This window comes from Argopecten irradians, chromosome 16 (genome assembly GCF_041381155.1).
Source record: "Argopecten irradians isolate NY chromosome 16, Ai_NY, whole genome shotgun sequence".
NCBI lineage: Eukaryota > Metazoa > Mollusca > Bivalvia > Pectinida > Pectinidae > Argopecten > Argopecten irradians.
In genome coordinates, this window is record NC_091149.1 from 31343060 (window position 1) to 31366657 (window position 23598).

The following is a 23598-nucleotide window of genomic DNA, read 5'->3' on the forward strand; positions in this document are numbered from 1 at the left end:
CTAATGATCAATCTAGGGCGAAATGCAAGGTGAGGGCTTGTGGCTTCTTTGTCTCTCCTTAATGGATCCTCGTTCCTGGACATCATGTATGCTGCTTTTTGGCGTGGTCAGTCTACTTTCACTGACTTTTACCTCCGGTCCCTGTCCTTTCATTCGGATGGACTGTTTTCCTAGGGTCCGGTTGTGGCGGCTCAGTCTGTGACTGTTCCTCCTCAGCAGACATTATATTAATTTGTAGTTTTTAACTGTGTGCGAGCAGGCATCACAATGGTACACCTCTTTTCACGGGGAGGTATATCCAAAAATTCAAGGAGAATAATTCGAACTCAGTGGTACTTTACGTGAACCGATGATTTTAGCTGCAATATTGTAGATCAAAAGACTTTTAGACAGAAAATGTTGTCGTCTTTAGAGCTACAATTGGTGCCTATTACTGCTAATGGAGCAAAGTAATGATCATGCAAACCATTATTTAAACGTTTATATGCATTTTATCGTACACAGGAAAAAGTGCATACACGTTTTACGTACGTTATAAAACGCATGTAAAACGCATGTTGAGGACCACGCATGTAAAACGTACGTACGAAACGTATGTAATACGTGTGTTAAACATGCGTAATACGCATGGTAAACAGACGTAAAACGTAAACGTATGTAAAACGGACGTTTCAAAACATGTGTTATACATACGTTTGATCCTATTACAAAATCCACCGTTTTAAAAAAATTATGTACATTTGCATGGCCTTTGAAGTTGCACCATATATTTGTCATTTTCAAAAATAAAGTTTAATTCCATTTTATTTGTATTATCGGTTCCTGTCCAATGACTGATATTTTTTCATACATAGTTCGTTGTATTCATAAACGAATGACTAAATTTCATAATCTTAGGATGATTTTATTTTTCCTACATCAATTTGTCCTTAACGTCACTTCATCACTTACATTTTCATTAAAGGCTAAAATCTTTACTAAAGTCGTACCCAATGTTCAATTGTTTTCAAATTCTGGGTCAGTGAGTCCATAAATTAATTTATGTTATGTTTGCACATTGTACGTGTAAATATATTTTTCCTTTACATATGCATAATGAAGCTACACGTATAATCCTTAGCTACATGTATAATGACAATTCTAGGACATATATACTCATGATCTCGTAGATGAAAAAGCATCATCGATACTGGAGTATCGAGGATGATCAAACAACAGTTGTAGACCTAACACATTGTACATCATGAAGCGCTGGTCAGCTGATATTGATCATATGTATTCAGAGCATAGTTATCAAAACTGTTGAAATTAAAATTTAAAAAGACGGAATCCACATTAGCGGTTTTGCTTCTGTTCACATGCAATCATGCAGTAGATGTATATATAATTGTATACCTACATGTATCATCAAACGATATTGAAGCTGCATTATTCTATCATGAGGCTAGTATGTATGAGGTTCACTATAAGTCTGTAGAAGACATATATAGATAACATGAAACCAAAACATAGAGGCTATTAAACATGTATTTGTATATGGGCCATTTTTGAGGAAAAATACCTACTGCAGGTCTTCAATAACAATAAAACTAATGTTTTACATGTAATCAGTAGGGTTATTTTAACAGACGTCCGTTTTACATGTAGTGGAAAACAAACGTACGTAAAACGTATGTTAAACATACGTTTAACGCATGTTTTGTTCAAACGTACGTTTTACGCATGGTGGCCAAAACGTACGTAAAACGCATGTTTTAAACATACGTTTACCGCATGTTTTTTCAAACGTATGTAAAACATGCGTTGCAATTTTTGCTGTGTACTTGTTTTATATAGCTTACCTACTAGGCCATAAAAATGAACCATAAAATATCAAATTCTCAGCGAGACATTTTTTTTACACATTTACACATATGAAGGCGTTTCTGAAGAGAAATTATACAGCAAGTCTACAATTTACGAATTTGACGTTTTGTGAGCGGTATAGTAAATATTAAGAATGGTACTTATGTTTGTTTTCGACAAAAATAATATATAAATGCTTGTATACGCACAAAATAATTGGAAACCTACAAAAAGTATAGAAAATTGTGCCCGAGTGATTTTCGGAGGCACTGCTCCACTAGGACACATAGGGACCAATTCGTACCCGGCCGAAAAATATAGTAGGCCGGGTACGTATATTCCTTCTGCGATGATTTATGAAAAATACTATGTTATCCAGTTGTTTTCACTAAAGAGAAATAAATTATTACGGTTATTGGGACCTGCCTGAATCATGCATAAAACATGTGAACTAGGCTTTGTATATTGGAATATGTATTTTTTGTAATTATGTTATTTTTCTCTATGAATATGGTGTTAGATGGTCCATCTCGCTTCTTCTTCTAAAACCATAGTTTTGTCCTTTTATAATGCACATATGTGTAGACAAGAGTCAGTTCAATTCAGATGTGTTTTGCCAGAATATCCCTTTTCCCCACCTTACACATGTGATCCATCTTTTAATGATACACATATGTTTACACGGGGGCTAGTTCCCGCCATTTCACAAAAATGAGAAGACGTAACGCCATTATGAGGACTTTATCGTATTCAACATGTTCCAATTATATCAAAAAATGTGTTTATTTGCCTCTGTGTGTTGTCTGGTTCTCTATCTATGCGCGTATATGCCAAAGTGTGATTTTGGCCATTTTTGATAACTGAAATCCAATATGGCCGCCACATAACCCCCATGGGACATTAGTTGTCAATGGCAACAAGCATAAAATGAAACTAGACATCATACCGGTCCTAAAAAACATGTTTCGAAAAACTACCAGAGGGGTACATGGAAACCTATATCTTCTTCCCCATTATACAGGAAACTCCAGCCACGGATCACCATATTACATGATTGCTTTCTAACTTAACGGACACCAGTTTGATACCTGTTCATATTACGATCCTCTAGATACAATCGTTAGAGGTAACATTGTGTATAAAAAAGATAATAGGGTTTGTTTAATTTCTTATTGACAGTGGTCCCACTCCATTAATGCTAAGCATAATCATTAACTACCAATATTATAGACTTTGGTGTGTGTCGGCCAGGGGACAGAACCCAGATATATAACGTGTGCTATGTAAAACAAGTGTCTGACTGTTGTACACCCATTTGTCTTTCCAGAACACGAAGGTTTCGATAGAACCGTGCCGCATGGATTTTCTGTCGGACTTACCCAGAATCTTACCATTAGCGATGGAGGGAAGGTAGCATATGATAAAGACTTCAACAACAACGCGGCCATGGCTGGTTACAACATCACAACTAACGATTTTATAGCTCCTGTTGATGGTCTCTACATATTCCATTTCCATGCTCTATCAACAGCCGACATGGTAAGCCAACATCAGTTTGCAACTTGTTTGGGATACGTTAGGAAGAAGAATGTCAGTTAGGGAAACAGAGACAATGTAATATCCTAAATCTAATCACCTACTATGATCATTGCAGCAGGTACAATATGGTTTGGTTCATTAGATTATCGTCCTAATAACAGTCAGGATCATGTAAGGGCGCCCCCTGTATAACGTCCTAATAACAGCCAGGATCATGTAAGGGCGCCCCCCCTGTATACGTCCTAATAACAACCAAAATCATGTAAGGGCGCCCCCTGTATAACGTCCTAATAACAGCCAGGATCATGTAAGGGCGCCCCATGTATACCGTCCTAATAACAGCCAGGATCAGGTAAGGGCGCCCCCTGTATAACGTCCTAATAACAGCCAGGATCATGTAAGGGCGCCCCCCCTGTATAACGTCCTAATAACAGCCAGGATCATGTAAGGGCGCCCCCTGTATAACGTCCTAAAACAGCCAGGGTCGTGTAAGGGCGCCCCCCTGTATAACGTCCTAATAACAGTCAGGATCATGCAAGGGCGCCCACGTATAAATTCCTAATAACAGCCAGTATCATGTAAGGGCGCCCCCTGTATGACGTCCTAATAACAGCCAGGATCATGTAAGGTCACCCCCTGTATAACGTCCTAATAACAGCCAGGATCATGTAAGGGCGCCCCCCCTGTATAACGTCCTAATCACAGCTAGGATTATGTAAGGGCGCCCCCCTGTATAACGTCCTAATAACAGCCAGGATCATGTAAGGGCGCCCCCTGTATAACGTCCTAATAACAGCAAGGATCATGTAAGGGCGCCCCCTGTATAACGTCCTAATAACAGCCATAGTCATGTAAGGGCGCCCCCCCCCCCTGTATAACGTCCTAATAACAGTCAGGATCATGTAAGGGCGCCCCCTGTATGACGTCCTAATAACAGCCAGGATCATGTAAGGGCGCCCCCTGTATAACGTCCTAATAACAGCCAGGATCATGTAAGGGCGGCCCCCTGTATAACGCCCTAATAACAGCCAGGATCATGTAAGGGCGGCCCCCTGTATAACGCCCTAATAACAGCCAGGATCATGTAAGGGCGCCCCCTGTATAACGCCCTAATAACAGCCAGGATCATGTAAGGGCGCCCCCTGTATAACGTCCTAATAACAGCCAGGATCATGTAAGGGCGGCCCCCTGTATAACGTCCTAATAACAGCCAGGATCATGTAAGGGCGCCCCCTGTATAACGTCCTAATAACAGCCAGGATCATGTAAGGGCGGCCCCCTGTATAACGTCCTAATAACAGCCAGGATCATGTAAGGGCGCCCCCTGTATAACGTCCTAATAACAGCCAGGATCATGTAAGGGCGCCCCCTGTATAACGTCCTAATAACAGCCAGGATCATGTAAGGGCGGCCCCCCTGTATAACGTCCTAATAACAGCCAGGATCATGTAAGGGCGCCCCCCTGTATAACGTCCTAATAACAGCCAGGATCATGTAAGGGCGGCCCCCTGTATAACGTCCTAATAACAGCCAGGATCATGTAAGGGCGCCCCCTGTATAACGTCCTAATAACAGCCAGGATCATGTAAGGGCGCCCCCTGTAAAACGTCTTAATAACAGCCAGGATCATGTAAGGGAGCCCCCTGTATAACGTCCTAATAACAGCCAGGATCATGTAAGGGCGGCCCCCCTGTATAACGTCCTAATAACAGCCAGGATCATGTAAGGGCGGCCCCCTGTATAACGTCCTAATAACAGCCAGGATCATGTAAGGGCGGCCCCCTGTATAACGTCCTAATAACAGCCAGGATCATGTAAGGGCGGCCCCCTGTATAACGTCCTAATAACAGCCAGGATCATGTAAGGGCGCCCCCTGTATAACGTCCTAATAACAGCCAGGATCATGTAAGGGCGGCCCCCCTGTATAACGTCCTAATAACAGCCAGGATCATGTAAGGGCGCCCCCCTGTATAACGTCCTAATAACAGCCAGGATCATGTAAGGGCGCCCCCTGTATAACGTCCTAATAACAGCCAGGATCATGTAAGGGCGGCCCCCTGTATAACGTCCTAATAACAGCCAGGATCATGTAAGGGCGGCCCCCTGTATAACGTCCTAATAACAGCCAGCATCATGTAAGGGCGGCCCCCTGTATAACGTCCTAATAACAGCCAGGATCATGTAAGGGCGGCCCCCTGTATAACGTCCTAATAACAGCCAGGATCATGTAAGGGCGGCCCCCTGTATAACGTCCTAATAACAGCCAGGATCATGTAAGGGCGGCCCCCTGTATAACGTCCTAATAACAGCCAGCATCATGTAAGGGCGCCCCCTGTATAACGTCCTAATAACAGCCAGGATCATGTAAGGGCGGCCCCCTGTATAACGTCCTAATAACAGCCAGGATCATGTAAGGGCGGCCCCCTGTATAACGTCCTAATAACAGCCAGGATCATGTAAGGGCGCCCCCTGTATAACGTCCTAATAACAGCCAGGATCATGTAAGGGCGGCCCCCTGTATAACGTCCTAATAACAGCCAGGATCATGTAAGGGCGCCCACCCCCGTTTAACGTCCTAATAACAGCCAGGATCATGTAAGGGCGGCCCCCTGTATAACGTCCTAATAACAGCCAGCATCATGTAAGGGCGCCCCCTGTATAACGTCCTAATAACAGCCAGGATCATGTAAGGGCGGCCCCCTGTATAACGTCCTAATAACAGCCAGGATCATGTAAGGGCGGCCCCCTGTATAACGTCCTAATAACAGCCAGGATCATGTAAGGGCGCCCCCTGTATAACGTCCTAATAACAGCCAGGATCATGTAAGGGCGGCCCCCCTGTATAACGTCCTAATAACAGCCAGGATCATGTAAGGGCGCCCCCTGTATAACGTCCTAATAACAGCCAGGATCATGTAAGGGCGCCCCCTGTATAACGTCCTAATAACAGCCAGGATCATGTAAGGGCGCCCCCTGTATAACGTCCTAATAACAGCCAGGATCATGTAAGGGCGGCCCCCTGTATAACGTCCTAATAACAGCCAGGATCATGTAAGGGCGGCCCCCTGTATAACGTCCTAATAACAGCCAGGATCATGTAAGGGCGGCCCCCTGTATAACGTCCTAATAACAGCCAGGATCATGTAAGGGCGCCCCCCTGTATAACGTCCTAATAACAGCCAGGATCATGTAAGGGCGGCCCCCTGTATAACGTCCTAATAACAGCCAGGATCATGTAAGGGCGGCCCCCTGTATAACGTCCTAATAACAGCCAGCATCATGTAAGGGCGCCCCCCTGTATAACGTCCTAATAACAGCCAGGATCATGTAAGGGCGGCCCCCTGTATAACGTCCTAATAACAGCCAGGATCATGTAAGGGCGGCCCCCTGTATAACGTCCTAATAACAGCCAGATCATGTAAGGGCGCCCCCTGTATAACGTCCTAATAACAGCCAGGATCATGTAAGGGCGGCCCCCTGTATAACGTCCTAATAACAGCCAGGATCATGTAAGGGCGGCCCCCTGTATAACGTCCTAATAACAGCCAGGATCATGTAAGGGCGGCCCCCCTGTATAACGTCCTAATAACAGCCAGGATCATGTAAGGGCGCCCCCCTGTATAACGTCCTAATAACAGCCAGGATCATGTAAGGGCGGCCCCCTGTATAACGTCCTAATAACAGCCAGGATCATGTAAGGGCGGCCCCCTGTATAACGTCCTAATAACAGCCAGGATCATGTAAGGGCGGCCCCCTGTATAACGTCCTAATAACAGCCAGGATCATGTAAGGGCGGCCCCCTGTATAACGTCCTAATAACAGCCAGGATCATGTAAGGGCGCCCCCCTGTATAACGTCCCTAATAACAGCCAGGATCATGTAAGGGCGGCCCCCTGTATAACGTCCTAATAACAGCCAGGATCATGTAAGGGCGGCCCCCTGTATAACGTCCTAATAACAGCCAGGATCATGTAAGGGCGGCCCCCTGTATAACGTCCTAATAACAGCCAGGATCATGTAAGGGCGCCCCCCTGTATAACGTCCTAATAACAGCCAGGATCATGTAAGGGCGGCCCCCTGTATAACGTCCTAATAACAGCCAGGATCATGTAAGGCGCCCCCTGTATAACGTCCTAATAACAGCCAGGTATGTAAGGGCGGCCCCCTGTATAACGTCCTAATAACAGCCAGGATCATGTAAGGGCGGCCCCCTGTATAACGTCCTAATAACAGCCAGCATCATGTAAGGGCGGCCCCCCTGTATAACGTCCTAATAACAGCCAGGATCATGTAAGGGCGCCCCCTGTATAACGTAATAAGGCGCCCCCAGCCAGGATCATGTAAGGGCCCCCCCCGTCCTAATAACAGCCAGGATCATGTAAGGGCGGCCCCCCTGTATAACGTCCTAATAAACAACAGCCGAAGGATTCATGTAAGGGCGGCCCCTGTATAACGACCTAATAACACCCATCATGTAAGGAGGCGGCCCCCTGTATAACGTCCTAATAACAGCCAGGATCATGTAAGGGCGGCCCCCCTGTATAACGTGACCTTAATAACAGCCAGGATCATGTAAGTGGGGCGCCCCCCCCTGTATAACGTCCTAATAACAGCCAGGATCATGTAAGCGCCCCCTGTAATAACGACCCTAATAACAGCCAAGGTATCATCTAAAGGGCGGCCCCTGTAAAACGTACCTAATAACAGCCAGGATCAATGTAAGGGCGGCCCCCCTGTATAACGTCCTAATAACAGCCAGGATCATGTAAGGGCGGCCCCCCTGTATAACGGTCCTAATAAACAGGCCAGGAACATGTAAGGGCGGCCCCCCTGTATAAACGACGTCCCTAATAACAGCCAGGATCATGTAAGGGCGGCCCCCCTGTATAACGTCCTAATAACAGCCAGCATCATGTAAGGGCGGCCCCCCCTTTATAACGTCCTAATAACAGCCAGGATCATGTAAGGGCGGCCCCCTGTATAACGTCCTAATAACAGCCAGGATCATGTAAGGGCGCCCCCTGTATAACGTCCTAATAACAGCCAGGATCATGTAAGGGCGGCCCCTGTATAACGTCCTAATAACAGCCAGGATCATGTAAGGGCGCCCCCTGTATAACGTCCTAATAACAGCCAGGATCATGTAAGGGCTGCCCCCCTGTATATAACGTCCTAATAACAGCCAGTTATCAGTTTAAGGGCGGACCCCCCCTTATAACGTCCTAATAACAGCCAGCAATCATGTAAGGGCCCCCTGTATAACGTCCTAATAACAGCCAGGCAGGATCATGTAAAGGGAGGGCGGCCCCCTGTATAACGTCCTAATAACAGCCAGGATCATGTAATGGCGGCCCCCTGTATAACGTCCTAATAACAGCCAGGATCATGTAAGGGCGGCCCCTGTAATAACGTTCCCTAATAACAGCCAGGATCATGTAAGGTCGGGCCCCCTGTATAACGTCCTAATAACAGCCAGGGTCATGTAAGGGCACCCGCCCCCTGTTATAACGTCCTTCATAACAGCCAGGATCATGTAAGGGCGGCCCCCCTGTATAACGTCCTAATAAACAGCCAGGGTCATGTAAGGGGCGGCCCCCTGTATAACGTCCCTAAATAACAGCCCATGGATCATGTAAGGGCGGCGTATAAAACGCCAAATAACCCCATGATCATATAACGTCCAGTATAACTTCCTAATAACAGCAGGATCATGTAAGGGCGGCCCCCTGTATAACGTCTAATAACAGCCAGGATCATGTAAGGGCCGCCCCCCTTCTAACGGTCCTAATAACAGCCAGGATCATGTAAGGGCGGTGCCCCCTGTATAACGTCCTAATAACAGCCAGGATCATGTAAGGGCAACCCCCCCACTTATAACTCCTAATAACAGCCAGGATCATGTAAGGGGCGGCCCCCTGTATAACGACCTAATAACAGCCAGCATCATGTAAGGGCGGCCCCCCCTGTATAACGTCCTAATAACAGCCAGTCCTAATCATGTAAGGGCGCCCCCCTGTATAACGTCCCTAATAACAGCCAGGATCATGAATAAGGGCGGCCCCCTGTATAACTACGTCCTAATAACAGCCAGGATCATGTAAGGGCTGGCCCCCTGTATAACGTCCTAATAACAATCCAGCCATAGATCATAACGTAAGGGCGCCCCCTGTATAACGTCCTAATAACAGCCAGGATCATGTAATGGCGGCCCCCTTTATAACGTCCTAATAACAGCCAGGATCATGTAAGGGCCCCCCTGTATAACGTCCTAATAACAGTTCCAGATCAACATTTAAGCGGGCAGCCCCCATATAACGTCCCTATTAACAGCCCAGGATCATGTAAGGGCGGCCCCCTGTATAACGTCTCTAATAACAGCCAGGATCATGTAAGTCTGGCCCCCCTGTATAACGTCCTAATAACAGCCAGGATCATGTAAGGGCGCTTGCCACCCTCCCTTATAACGTCCTAATATACACCAGCCAGTAATCATGTAAGTATAGGGCGCCCCCCTGTATAACGGTCCCTAATAACAGCCAGGATCATGTAAGGCGGCCCCCTGTATAACGTCCTAATAACAGCCAGGGATCAATGTAATAAGGGCGAGCGGCCCCCTGTTATAACTAGTCCTAATAAACAGCCAGGATCATGTAAGGGCGTGCGTCCTTAAAAACAGCCCTGAATGTATAACGTCCTAATAACAGTCCAGGATCATGTAAGGGCGGCCCCCCTGTATAACTATCCTACATAACAGCCAGGATCATGTAAGGGCGGGCCCCCCCTGTATAACGTTCCTAATAACAGCCAGCGAAGGGCATGTAAGGGCGCCCCCTGTAATAACGTCCTAATAACAGCCAGGATCATGTAAGGGCGGCCCCCTGTATAACGTCCTAATAACAGTCAGGATCATGTAAGGGCGGCCCCCTGTATAACGTCCTAATAACAGCCAGGATCATGTAAGGGCGGCCCCCTGTATAACGTCCTAATAACAGCCAGTGAACCTGTAAGGGCGCCCCCCCAGTATAACGTCCTAATAACAGGCCAGGATCATGTAAGTACGGCGCCCCCTGTATAACGTCCTAATAACAGCCAGGATCATCATGTACATAAGGGCCAGCATCATGTAAGGGCGGCCCCCTGTATAACGTCCTAATAACAGCCAGGATCATGTAAGGGCGGCCCCCTGTATAATCGTCCTAAACATAAACAGCCATGGGAGTCATGTAAGCGAGGCATGTAAGGGCCCCCCTGTATAACGTCCAATAACAGGCCAGGATTCACGTCCTGGTATAACGATAACAGCCAGGATCATGTAAGGGGCGGCCCCCCTGTATAACAGTCCTAATAACAGCCATCATGTAAGTGGATCATGTATAAGGGCGTCCCCCCTGTATAAAACGTCCTATGCGCCCCCGTGTATACGACCAATAATAACAGCCAGGATCATGTAAGCGCCCCCCTGTATACACGTCCCTAATAACGCCAGGCCCCCCTTATAACGTCCTATATAACAAGCCCAGGATCTATGTAAGGGGCGGCCCCCTGTATAACGTCCTAATAAACAGCCAGGATCATGTAGAGGGCGGGCCCCCCTGTATAACGTCCTAATAACAGCCAGGATCATGTAAGGGCGGCCCCTGTATAACGTCCTAATAACAGCAGGATCATGTAAGGGGCGCCCCCTGTATAACGTCCTACATAACAGTCAGGCATCATGTAAGGGTGCGGCCCCCTGTATAACAGTCGCTAATAACAGCCAGGATCATGTAAGAGGTCCACTCCTCGCTGTATGCAAACGGTCCTACATAACAGCCTAGGATTCCATGTTAGGTCGGCCCCCTGGTCATAACGTCCCCTAATAATCGAGCCATGGATCATGTCAGCGGGCGGCCCCTTGCCGGCCCCCTGTATAACGTCCTAATAAATAAAACACCAGGAATCATTGTAAGTGGCGGCCCCCTGTATAACGTCCAAATAACATGCCGAGGATCATGATAAGGGCGGGCATGTAAGGGCGCCCCCCTGTATAACGTTCCAAATCAACATCCAGGATTCATGTAGAGGGCTGCCCCCTGTATAACGTCCATAAAAACCAGCCAGGATCATGTATAATGTGTGCGGCCGCCGCTGTATAACCTCCTAATAACAGTCCGAGGAATCCCATTGTAAGGGGAGGCCACTCATCTGTATACACGTCCTAAAAACAGCCAGTGATCATGTAAGGGCGGCCCCCTGTATAACGTCCTACTAACAGCCAGGATCATGTAAGGGCGCCCCCTGTATAACTTCATAATACCAGCCAGCATCAATGTAAGGGCGCCCCCTGTATAACGTCCCTAATAACAGCCACACAGTAGCGCGCCCCCTGTATAACGTCCTAATAACAGCACAGCCACCATCATGTAAGTCCGGCGGCCCCATCCTGTATATACGTCCCAATCATACTGACCAGGGATCTTTGTAAGGGCGCCCCCTGTATAACGTCCCAATACTTCCAGATATGTAAGGGCGCCCCCATTATAACGTCCTAGATAATCACCAGCCAGGAGCAAGTCAGGGCGGCCCCCCCTGTATAACGTTCCTAAATTAACAGCCATGATCATGTAAGGGCGCCCCCTCCTGTATAACGTCCAAATCAACCAAGCCAGGATCATTTAAAGGCGCCCCCCTGTATAACTGTCCCTAATGATAACAGCCAGGATCATGTCAATGGGCGGCGGCGCTGTAAAACGCCTAGTAATGCCAGGATCATGAAAGGGCGGCCCCCTGTATAACAGTCCTAATAAAGCCAGGATCATGTAGTGGAGGCCCCCCTGTATAAGCGGTCTACAATAACAGCCAGAATCATCGTAAGAGGCGCCCCCTGTATAACGTCCTAAACGTCCTGGTCATGTAAGGGCGGCCCCCTGCATAACGTCATAATAACACCAGGATCCTGTGAAGGCCTGCCCCCTGTATAACGTCCTAATAACAAGCCAGGATCATGTAAGGGCAAGCCCCCTTTATAACGTCCTAATAACAGCCAGGATCATGTAGAATGGCGGCCCCCTGTATAGACGTCCTAATAACAGCCAGGATCATGTAAGGGCGCCCCCTGTATAACGTTCCTAATAACAGGCCAGGATCATGTAAGGGCGGCCCCCCTGTATAACGTCCTTAATAACAGCCAGAACATCATGTAACCTCTGGGCCGGGCGGCCCCCCTAGTAATAACGTCCCTAATATAACAGACCAGGATCATGTAAGGGTCGGCGGCCCCCTGTATGAACGTCTCAATAATAACAGCCAGGATTCATGTAAGTGGCGGGATAACCCCCTGTTATATAACGTCCTAATAACAGCCAGGATCATGTAAAGGGCGGCCCCCATGTGATGTTATGTTTATGGATTCTGCTTATTGGGTATATGTTATTGTCCTGCCGTCAATGGCGAGCATTTTTTCATTTTAAGCAATTATTCATTGAATCAAATGTGTAACAAAAAAAATATTATAATTACTATTGATTATACGCAAGTATTATACTCAAATGATATAGAAGTTATGGAATATATGTCTCAAATTGGTATTTTTTTTATATAATAGTAATTGAACAAGGGAGATAATTCGATTAATATAAGACTTGATTAAATATTATAGTAGGTAAAAATTATTAATGAGGCTACGTAAATATTAACAGACAAAGGTAAGGGCCACTGAACAACCTTTTTTTTTGAAGTTTTCTCAATTTAAATGGATACAAACAATCCATTGCATTCTGCCTGTGCTCTGGGATCTCCACGCTAAAGGTCCATAGCGCAAATTATATGGCTGAAAAGTCCGCGCACTAGGTAACACAGGCAATAATCCTAATTTCGCTACCTAATAAAACTGAAAAAAAAGAGAGTAAAGCGTTCAGTACGCGATCATGATCGTTTGTTTTTAAACCAAGAAGATATCATTATATTAAAACGCATGGATTTTTTTATATAGTAAGTCAGATTCGCCATCAACTGACCCAATCCATCGCCATAACAGGAAGTTTATAAAGGAATAAATAAGAAATATTCTGAAAGCATTAGATATTAGTGATATTTGTGATATTTGGAAGACCCTAAGATAATCTCAAAACTGGTGTACATGGGTGATAGCATACACCCCCCACCCCTCCACACACACACACACACACACACACACACACACACACACACACACACACACACACACACACACACACACACACACACACACACACACACACACACACACACACACAAAAAAACACACACACACACACACACACACACACACACACACACACACACACACACACACACACACACACACACACACACACACACACACACACACACACACACACACACACACACACACACACACACATATGTTTGGATATATAAATAAATCAGATAAGTCATTGGTATTAATTAAAAAATTTGGAACACATTTGATTAAATTTGCATTAACTTCATCTGGCCATTGTATACAGCCATTAAGTGCTACAGTAAGGTAATTATGCAAGTGGTTATTTTCATATAGTTTCAGGGTATCAATTAATATTTGTCTTTCATTAATAAAGAGTGCGCATTCGAATAAATAATGGAAAACAGTTTCTTGTGGCTATCCGCACTCGCAATTTGGAAAATCTAATAAGTGATCATTGAATAAGTCATAATTAAGATTACTAGCATTATTTCTAAGTTGACAGAGAATGATATTTAATTTTCTAGATCCATAATTTTGAAAAGAGATAATTACTTTACATACCTTATTGTTCTGTTTATTCATTAGGTTTTTGAATTGTGTAAGAGTTGGCGCATCAATAAGTGAAGTGTCTAACTTATTGTAATCATTTAATGTAGATCGGAAATAACTGTTAGAATAACTTTCAGTTCTGCAAAGAGGTGGATTAAATATTCTGTTTTCTCTCAATTGATATATATTATCTATATTGTCATTTATGTATGGATTTATAATCTCTTTTAAGTATGGTGGTGAATCGGAGTTTAAAATTTTATACATAAGAGCTTCTTTTTTTGTCGCCTTTCGGCTAAGGTTTCCCACTGTAATTCATTATAAATTTTTGAATATGAAGTACCTCTACGTAGGCCAGTAATTATTCGTGCTGCATCTAACTGTATTGATTCTAAAAGTGATTTTTCAAATTCTGTACAATTATCCCAGACTTCACTAGCATATTCTAGAATTGGCCTAATATAAGTTGTATACATCATAATTAGAGATTTTCTATCAACTGAGTTTTTAAGATTTCGCATGATGTTGATTCTTTTGTATGTTTTATTATAAATATGTTGTATATGTTCTGACCACTTTCCATCTTCACTGAAGGTTAGACCAAGGTGATTGTGACATCTTTTATTCGCTAATGGTTCATTTAGAAAGTCAATTGGTGGATGATTAATTTCTTTTTTACGACTAAAAATTACAGTTTCAGTTTTAGATGCATTAAATTTCAAATCCCACTTTTTAGCCCAATTACTAACGTTTTGTAAATCATGTGGAAGTTTTTCTGCTGCTTGAATTGGATTATTATCTATAATTACATATATTGATGTGCCATCAGCAAAGAGTTTGATGTTGTTATCAACTTGGTCTGTTATGTCATTTATATATAAAAGAAACAAGAATGGTCCGAGAATAGATCCCTGAGGGATTCCAGCATTTACAGTTTTATAGTTTGAATTTTCTCTTAGATAAGTAGTCTTTAAACCAAGAAAGAATTTTACCTTTGATACCATATAATTCTAATTTATGTAGGAAGCCTGTGTGGCATACCCTATCAAAAGTCTTGCTTATATCACAGAATACAAATCTTAATACATTTCCCTTATCTAAATTACTGATGATTAAATGGTATATAGATAATAATTGATTAGTTGTAGAGTCACCAGGTAAGAAGCCGGATTGGTGTTTAGATATGATTTCATATTCAACTAGATAATTGCATAATTTTTTAAAAACTATATTCTCTATGATTTTACTAAAGCAGGATGTGATTGAAATTGGTCTGTAATTAGTTGCATCATTAATTGAGCCTTTACCCTTATAAACGGCATGAATATTTGCCATTTTCCAAGACGAAGGCTTTTTTCCAGTTTGTATTGTTTTGTTAAATAGTAATGTTAGTGGTGTAGCGATAGAGGTTTGAAATATTTTGATCTACTTTTGGAATCATTTCATCAGGACCACTAGGTTTTTTGATATCAAGAATATTTAGCTGATCAATCACATCTTGCTCTGTTATAATCATGCTATCTAACATAGAAGGAAATGGATCAGGAGGGGGAGGCTGTTCTAGATCAGGGAGGGGGAGGCTGTTCTAGATCAGGAGGGGAGGCTGTTCTAGATCAGGAGGGGGAGGCTGTTCTAGATCAGGAGGGGAGGGCTGTTCTAGATCAGGAGGGAGAGGCTGTTCTAGATCAGGAGGGGGAGGCTGTTCTAGGATCTAGATCAGGAGGGGGAGGCTGTTCTAGATCAGGTGGGAGGGTTCTAGATCAGGAGGAGAGGCTGTTCTAGATCAGGAGGGGGAGGCTGTTCTAGATCAGGAGGGGGAGGCTGTTCTAGATCAGGAGGGGAGGCTGTTCTAGATCAGGAGGGGGAGGCTGTTCTAGATCAGGAGGGGGAGGCTGTTCTAGATCAGGAGGGGGAGGCTGTTCTAGATCAGGAGGGGAGGCTGTTCTAGATCAGGAGGGGGAGGCTGTTCTAGATCAGGAGGGGAGGCTGTTCTAGATCAGGAGGGGGAGGGTCTAGATCAGGAGGAGGGGAGGCTGTTCTAGATCAGGAGGGGGAGGCTGTTCTAGATCAGGAGGGGGGAGGCTGTTCTAGATCAGGAGGGGGAGGCTGTTCTAGATCAGGAGGGGGAGGCTGTTCTAGATCAGGAGGGGGAGGCTGTTCTAGATCAGGAGGGAGGAGAGGCTGTTCTAGATCAGGAGGGGAGGCTGTTCTAGATCAGGAGGGGGAGGCTGTTCTAGATCAGGAGGGGGAGGCTGTTCTAGATCAGGAGGGGGAGGCTGTTCTAGATCAGGAGGGGGAGGCTGTTCTAGATCAGGAGGGGGAGGCTGTTCTAGATCAGGAGGGGGAGGCTGTTCTAGATCAGGAGGGGGAGGCTGTTCTAGATCAGGAGGGGGAGGCTGTTCTAGATCAGGAGGGGGAGGCTGTTCTAGATCAGGAGAGGGGAGGCTGTTCTAGATCAGGAGGGGGAGGCTGTTCTAGATCAGGAGGGGGAGGCTGTTCTAGATCAGGAGGGGGAGGCTGTTCTAGATCAGGAGGGGAGGCTGTTCTAGATCAGGAGGGGGAGGCTGTTCTAGATCAGGAGGGGGAGGCTGTTCTAGATCGAGGAGGGGGAGGCTGTTCTAGATCAGGAGGGGGAGGCTGTTCTAGATCAGGAGGGGGAGGCTGTTCTAGATCAGGAGGGGGAGGGAGGGGAGGCTGTTCTAGATCAGGAGGGGGAGGCTGTTCTAGATCAGGAGGGGGAGGCTGTTCTAGATCAGGAGGGGGAGGCTGTTCTAGATCAGGAGGGGGAGGCTGTTCTAGATCAGGAGGGGGAGGCTGTTCTAGATCAGGAGGGGGAGGCTGTTCTAGGGGATCAGGAGGGGAGGCTGTTCTAGATCAGGAGGGGGAGGCTGTTCTAGATCAGGAGGGGGAGGCTGGATCAGGAGGGGGAGGCTGTTCTAGATCAGGAGGGGGAGGCTGTTCTAGATCAGGAGGGGGAGGCTGTTCTAGATCAGGAGGGGGAGGCTGTTCTAGATCTAGATCAGGAGGAGGGGGAGGCTGTTCTAGATCAGGAGGGGGAGGCTGTTCTAGATCAGGAGGGGGAGGCTGTTCTAGATCAGGAGGGGGAGGCTGTTCTATGGGAGGCTGATCAGGGAGATCAGGAAGGGGAGGCTGTTCTAGATCAGGAGGGGGAGGCTGTTCTAGATCAGGAGGGGGGAGGATCTGGTTAATCAGGGGAGGTCTGGAGGTGTTCTAGACATCAGGAGAAGAAGTATGCAATAGATGTAAAATAATCATTTAAAATTACAGCTTTATCAATGGATGTTTGTTTACTGACTCCATCATGGATAAGAGGAGGTATGCTCTCAGATTTATGTTCATTTTCTCAGAACTGATTTAGCAATTTCCCACCATTTAGATGGGGGTAATAGATTTATCACATAGAGATTTTTTTTAAATAGTTAAAGTAATCCTGTTTTGCAGTTCTAATCAGATTAATTGCCTCATTTCGAACAGTTCTAAAGTTTTTCCAATGTACAGGATTATTACTGTTTTTTGCCTTTTTATGGATTCTATTTTTTTGGCGAAGTATCAATCTAATTTCTCTATTCATTCATGGCTTATCATCAGGTCTAATAGTTATAATTTTTGAAGGTATACACTCATCCATCTGATTAAGAATAGCACCTGTTAGTAGGCTGTAAAAAAACCTTTCAGTGTCATGATTTTGAGTCAATAGTGCCCAGTCAGTTTCACTCAGAGCTGTGTTCATTTTTTCAAAATCAGCATCATTATATAATAATATTTTCTTTTTATACGAATGTTTAAAAACTGGATATAATATGTTAAAATGTATAGGTGAGTGATCACCACATAATTGAGGACTGACGGATGTATTCTGAATCAATCCATTATTATTTGAGAAAATTATATCTTAAGATGTGGAGCTCTGTGGTGTTATTCGAGTTGGTTCTTTTATCAGACTAGACAGATTATATTTGGTTAGTAGCTTATAGAGGTGAAAGGTGGGTCTTATTTTTAACATGTCTACATTTATATCACCTGTGATGATAACATCTAATGAGGTATTTATCACCTGTGATGATAACATCTAATGAGGCATTTATCACCTGTGATGATAACATCTAATGAGGTATTTATCACCTGTGAAGATAACATCTAATGAGGCATTATCACCTGTGATGATAACATCTAATGAGGTATTTATCACCTGTGATGATAAATCTATGAGGTATTTATCACCTGTGATGATAACATCTAATGAGGTATTTATCACCTGTGATGATAAGATCTAATGAGGTATTTATCACCTGTGATGATAACATCTAATGAGGTATTTATCACCTGTGATGATAACATCTAATGAGGCATTTATCACCTGTGATGATAACATCTAATGAGGCATTTATCACCTGTGATGATAACATCTAATGAGGTATTTATCACCTGTGATAATAACATCTAATGAGGCATTTATCACCTGTGATGATAACATCTAATGAGGTATTCATCACCTGTGATAATAACATCTAATGAGGCATTTATCACCTGTGATGATAACATCTAATGAGGTATTCATCACCTGTGATAATAACATCTAATGAGGTATTTATCACCTGTGATAATAACATCTAATGAGGCATTTATCACCTGTGATGATAACATCTAATGAGGTATTCATCACCTGTGATAATAACATCTAATGAGGTATTTATCACCTGTGATGATAACATCTAATGAGGCATTTATCACCTGTGATGATAACATCTAATGAGGTATTTATCACCTGTGATGATAACATCTAATGAGGCATTTATCACCTGTGATGATAACATCTAATGAGGATTTATCACCTGTGATGATAAATCTAATGAGGATTTATCACCTGTGATGATAACATCTAATGAGGCATTTATCACCTGTGATGATAACATCTAATGAGGCATTTATCACCTGTGATGATAACATCTAATGAGGTATTTATCACCTGTGATGATAACATCTAATGAGGCATTTATCACCTGTGATGATAACATCTAATGAGGCATTTATCACCTGTGATGATAACATCTAATGAGGCATTTATCACCTGTGATGATAACATCTAATGAGGTATTTATCACCTGTGATGATAACATCTAATGAGGTATTTATCACCTGTGAAGATAACATCTAATGAGGTATTTATCACCTGTGATGATAACATCTAATGAGGCATTTATCACCTGTGATGATAACATCTAATGAGGTATTTATCACCTGTGATGATAACATCTAATGAGGCATTTATCACCTGTGATGATAACATCTAATGAGGCATTTATCACCTGTGATGATAACATCTAATGAGGTATTTATCACCTGTGATGATAACATCTAATGAGGTATTTATCACCTGTGATGATAACATCTAATGAGGTATTTATCACCTGTGATGATAACATCTAATGAGGTATTTATCACCTGTGATGATAACATCTAATGAGGTATTTACTGCATGGTCTAACATAATATCTAATTTGTTCCAATATTCTACATTAGCATCAGGTGGCTATAAATACACCCTAACAAAAATTAATGATTTTCAATACAAATTTCAACCCAGATAATTTCAATGTCGTTACTCTCCAAACCATATCTCCGTTTTGTTATAACACTGTTTTTTATAATAAATTCAAAACTTCCACCATTACCAGCTACTCTATCTCTTCTATGTGGTGAATTAGGGAAAGAGTCAATCAATAGGTCAGTGCTTGATATACTACTGTTGAGGTGTGTTTCAGTTAGACATAAGATATCATTTTCTAAAAAATCAGATTCTATAATGTCTAGTTTATTACGTTCAGATCTGACATTAAGATGGATGATTTCTATATTTGATAAGTGGCCTGGATTGATTTCTATGTCAAGGCATCTGATAAGTAGAATGGCAAGGATACAAAGACTGTATGTAATATTTTTATCAAAATAAACTGATATATGTATATACATAAAGTGTGGATAATATACGAGAACAAACAACATGAGATGACATCTTAGATTGAGAGAGTCTTTCAAGTTAAGCCCGCGTATCTCACTATCAATATTTATATATTTCATATATAATGTGTAAGTCGATTATCAACCATTGTCAAACGGAAAGCTTAAGTGAAGGTACACGGGCTTATTCCTTAAGAACATACAAAAATCAAACCTGGCTGGCGGTGCCGAGCAGGGATGTACTAGTAGAACTATAGATATGGGTGATGATATAACGAGAATAACAACATGACATATTTTATATTTGGCAATCTGTGATCAGTGGTATACGTGAAATGTAAATAATTCGATTTCCCTAAACAGATGAAATTTAAACTTAGGCATAGGGGCAATATTAATAAAGATATTGATATAATTGGCATCGTAAGATTAAAAATAAACATATTAAACACAAATTTGTGCCATGGCATAAGCTAAGGTAAAATAAAAATATAGTGAAACTAGAACTTATGCCATTGACTGAAGAATACCCACGCTACCCATTATGTGAGACCATGTCACTAAAGGTTACACCGTTTTCTTTCTATGGTAACCTTTATCGAAGCACGTGATGGGTGAAATTTTATACATTTATATATTAAAACATTTGACCAAGTTCGAAAACACTCTATCCCAAAACTAATGAGTTATTGGCTATTTTAGAATATCAGTGTATTGTGTTCTAGACCTGATTTCTCGAAACAAACTTGTTAAAGTTTTTCATATAGGTTAAATACAGAGAAAAACTTGAAATTTGACTGCACGTTTTTGTTTTGAGAATTCGGGTCCTGGTTGTCTTGGTAACCAAAGTTTCGACAAAAAACCATACATGTACACCTACGGACAGACAGGCAGACCGACATGCAGAAAAAGACAGACTAATAAAATTTGTTACCTGTAAGTGATCGAGATCGAGTTATCTCAGTCGAGGGCTAAGATTTTGTAACATAATCCCAACCCAGGCGTTAGCCGAGGTTGGGATGTTACAAAATCTTAGCCCTCGACTGAGATAACCCGATCTCGATCACTTAAAGGTAATATTTTTTCCTCGCGCCTCTAAATATAACAAAACCCATCTCGCGTTCAAAGGGTAAGATTATCCCGTCTTGGGCCTCCTGGTTCAAAGCCGATTAACCATTTCATCTGCGCTTCGATTTCAGTTATTCCGCGTAAAACTATAGGTCGATTATATCAAAGAAAAACGATAATCAATCGGTACTGTTTTCATAATTAAAAGCAACAACCAAACAATGCATGGTAAATGACTGAATGCACATATTTCTAATAATATTAATTATCTGACGTGTGTGACGTCACCGATTCGAGAGTATGACGTCACATGCGCGGACTGTTACGTGAATGGCGTAAAATTTCGCCAAAAATCACGTAAAGGTACTAGACAGATCGTACGAAATAGAAAAATCTAGCACTGGGTATCATGTAATTTCCCTCTCCGAGGTGCGAGAAAACCTGATCAGCTGATTCCAGTACACATCCCTTTAACATCTTTACGGAGGTGTAACTAAATATGTTTTTTTTTACTTATAAAGTTTCTGTTTTAATTCTAGGAAGTTTACCTAGAACTTTTCAAGAATCAACAGTATATCATATCAGCATACGCATATACAACAAACGAATATGGAGACGCCGGCAACTCCGTCATACTTCCTCTCTCTAAAAATGATGACGTCACGATCAAGGCACGACCTAACTACGACGTAGAATTGTTAGGAACCCCGTCAGAGATCTACTGCACGTTTTCCGGATCTCTTTTGTCCATGACGGTGCCCGGCAACACTGGTGACGGAGCTGGAGGTAAGTTATTTTGAACAAAAATACTCGACAGAAAAAGTTTGATTAGTTAGTGACCGATTAGTGTACTGTAAGGACGCCTTCCCTTGTATGTAGTGTGAGGTGTGTGTTTTGGGACTTTTTGTTGACTGCGTTTATTTTGTATTGTACTATTGTCAATGTTTTATTTCAGCCTGTATGCAGGTGCTTGCTGTCACACTGAACTGTTGCTGTCTTTAACACTGTATATTTAAATACTACTGTTTCTCTTGTCGAATCGTTATGATATACCTTTAGAAGAGAAGTAGTCTGCTAGTGAAATGTTACATTCGTCGGCACCAAATTCAAGCTAAGTCTTCAATGACTGTCTACAATTGATATAGAATAATTTTATCATATGATAAGTTAGTTGTGAATATGCAATGATTGAAGTGGCATGAAGACCGAGGATAAATATGTGTTAAACTCTGTTAATTTACAGGTAAAATGTGGTTGTGAGAAATACGGTCAGTCCAGTTTAACATGATCACGTCAAAATATAGTCATTCTGTAAGGTTTCGGTCGAATTTACATGAATTATTTGCCTGGAATCAATAGATTTTACCATGATTCATTACTATACAAATTGTTGGAATGAGTTATTTCGCTGTCATCCCTCCCTCTAAAGATTTTAGAAAGACTCACCTAGAAACTTTATTTGATAACATTCTTTCACTTTTCAGGAATAAGCGAAGTCGCCTTCTCAGTCGCCCTATCTCACAATGTTAATATAACCGCACTCTCCAAGGTTCCATGGGATAGACAGTTTATCAATTATGGAAGTCAATTCGACATGCGCACTGGAATATTCACACCAAAAATCAGCGGGGTCTATGTATTCCACTTCCACGGGCTGTCCGAGACTGGCGAGGAACTTTACCTAGAACTTGTTCACAACGCAGAGTACATTGTATCTGCCTACGCGTACGTTGGTAATTCCTACGCAGCCGGAAGTAACACCGCGACCTTGAAGTTGATAGCGGGAGATCAGGTGTTTGTGAGAACACAGGGCGAGACCATCTTGTATGGAGCCAATGACGAGATCTACTGCTCATTCTCCGGCTATCTCGTCGCTCCTTTTTCCGAATCTCAGCCCATTGTCGGTTGAAGTATACTGCCAAACCACATCAATATAGCGTCATTTTATACTTATTTTTCTTTGATCAGATTTTATGCCATTAAATATTATATTCCATGTTTTAATCTCTTCTTAATTCAACAATTAAGAGTGACTAATGACTATTGTGAAACCTGACATAACTGTCCACTCACAACAGTTAATCTGACAACTGACCACACACAACAGTTAAATATATGATATAACTGACCACTCACAACAGTTAAATCTGACAACTGACCACTCACAACAGTTAAATATATGACATAACTGTCCACTCACAACAGTTAATCTGACAACTGACCACTCACAACAGTTAAATATATGACATAACTGACCATACACAACAGTGAAATATGACATAACTGACCACACACAACAGTTAAATCTGACATAACTGACCACTCACAACAGTTAAATCTGACATAACTGACCACTCACAACAGTGACATATGACATAACTGACCACACACAACAGTTAAACCTGACATAACTG

At 42.9% G+C, this 23598-nt stretch overlaps 1 protein-coding gene across 1 annotated transcript in view; it reads left to right on the forward strand.

Annotated features, from left to right (window-relative positions):
* Positions 1 to 23178, forward strand: part of LOC138311087 (complement C1q tumor necrosis factor-related protein 4-like) — a 35477-nt gene extending 12299 nt beyond the window's left edge. The window contains exons 4-6 of the mRNA XM_069252529.1: positions 3173 to 3384; positions 21724 to 21970; positions 22669 to 23178. Coding sequence (XP_069108630.1) covers positions 3173 to 3384; positions 21724 to 21970; positions 22669 to 23093 — 884 coding nt within the window. The 3' untranslated portion in view covers positions 23094 to 23178. The remainder of the gene's footprint in view (positions 1 to 3172; positions 3385 to 21723; positions 21971 to 22668) is intronic.
* Positions 23179 to 23598: the final 420 nt, after the last annotated feature.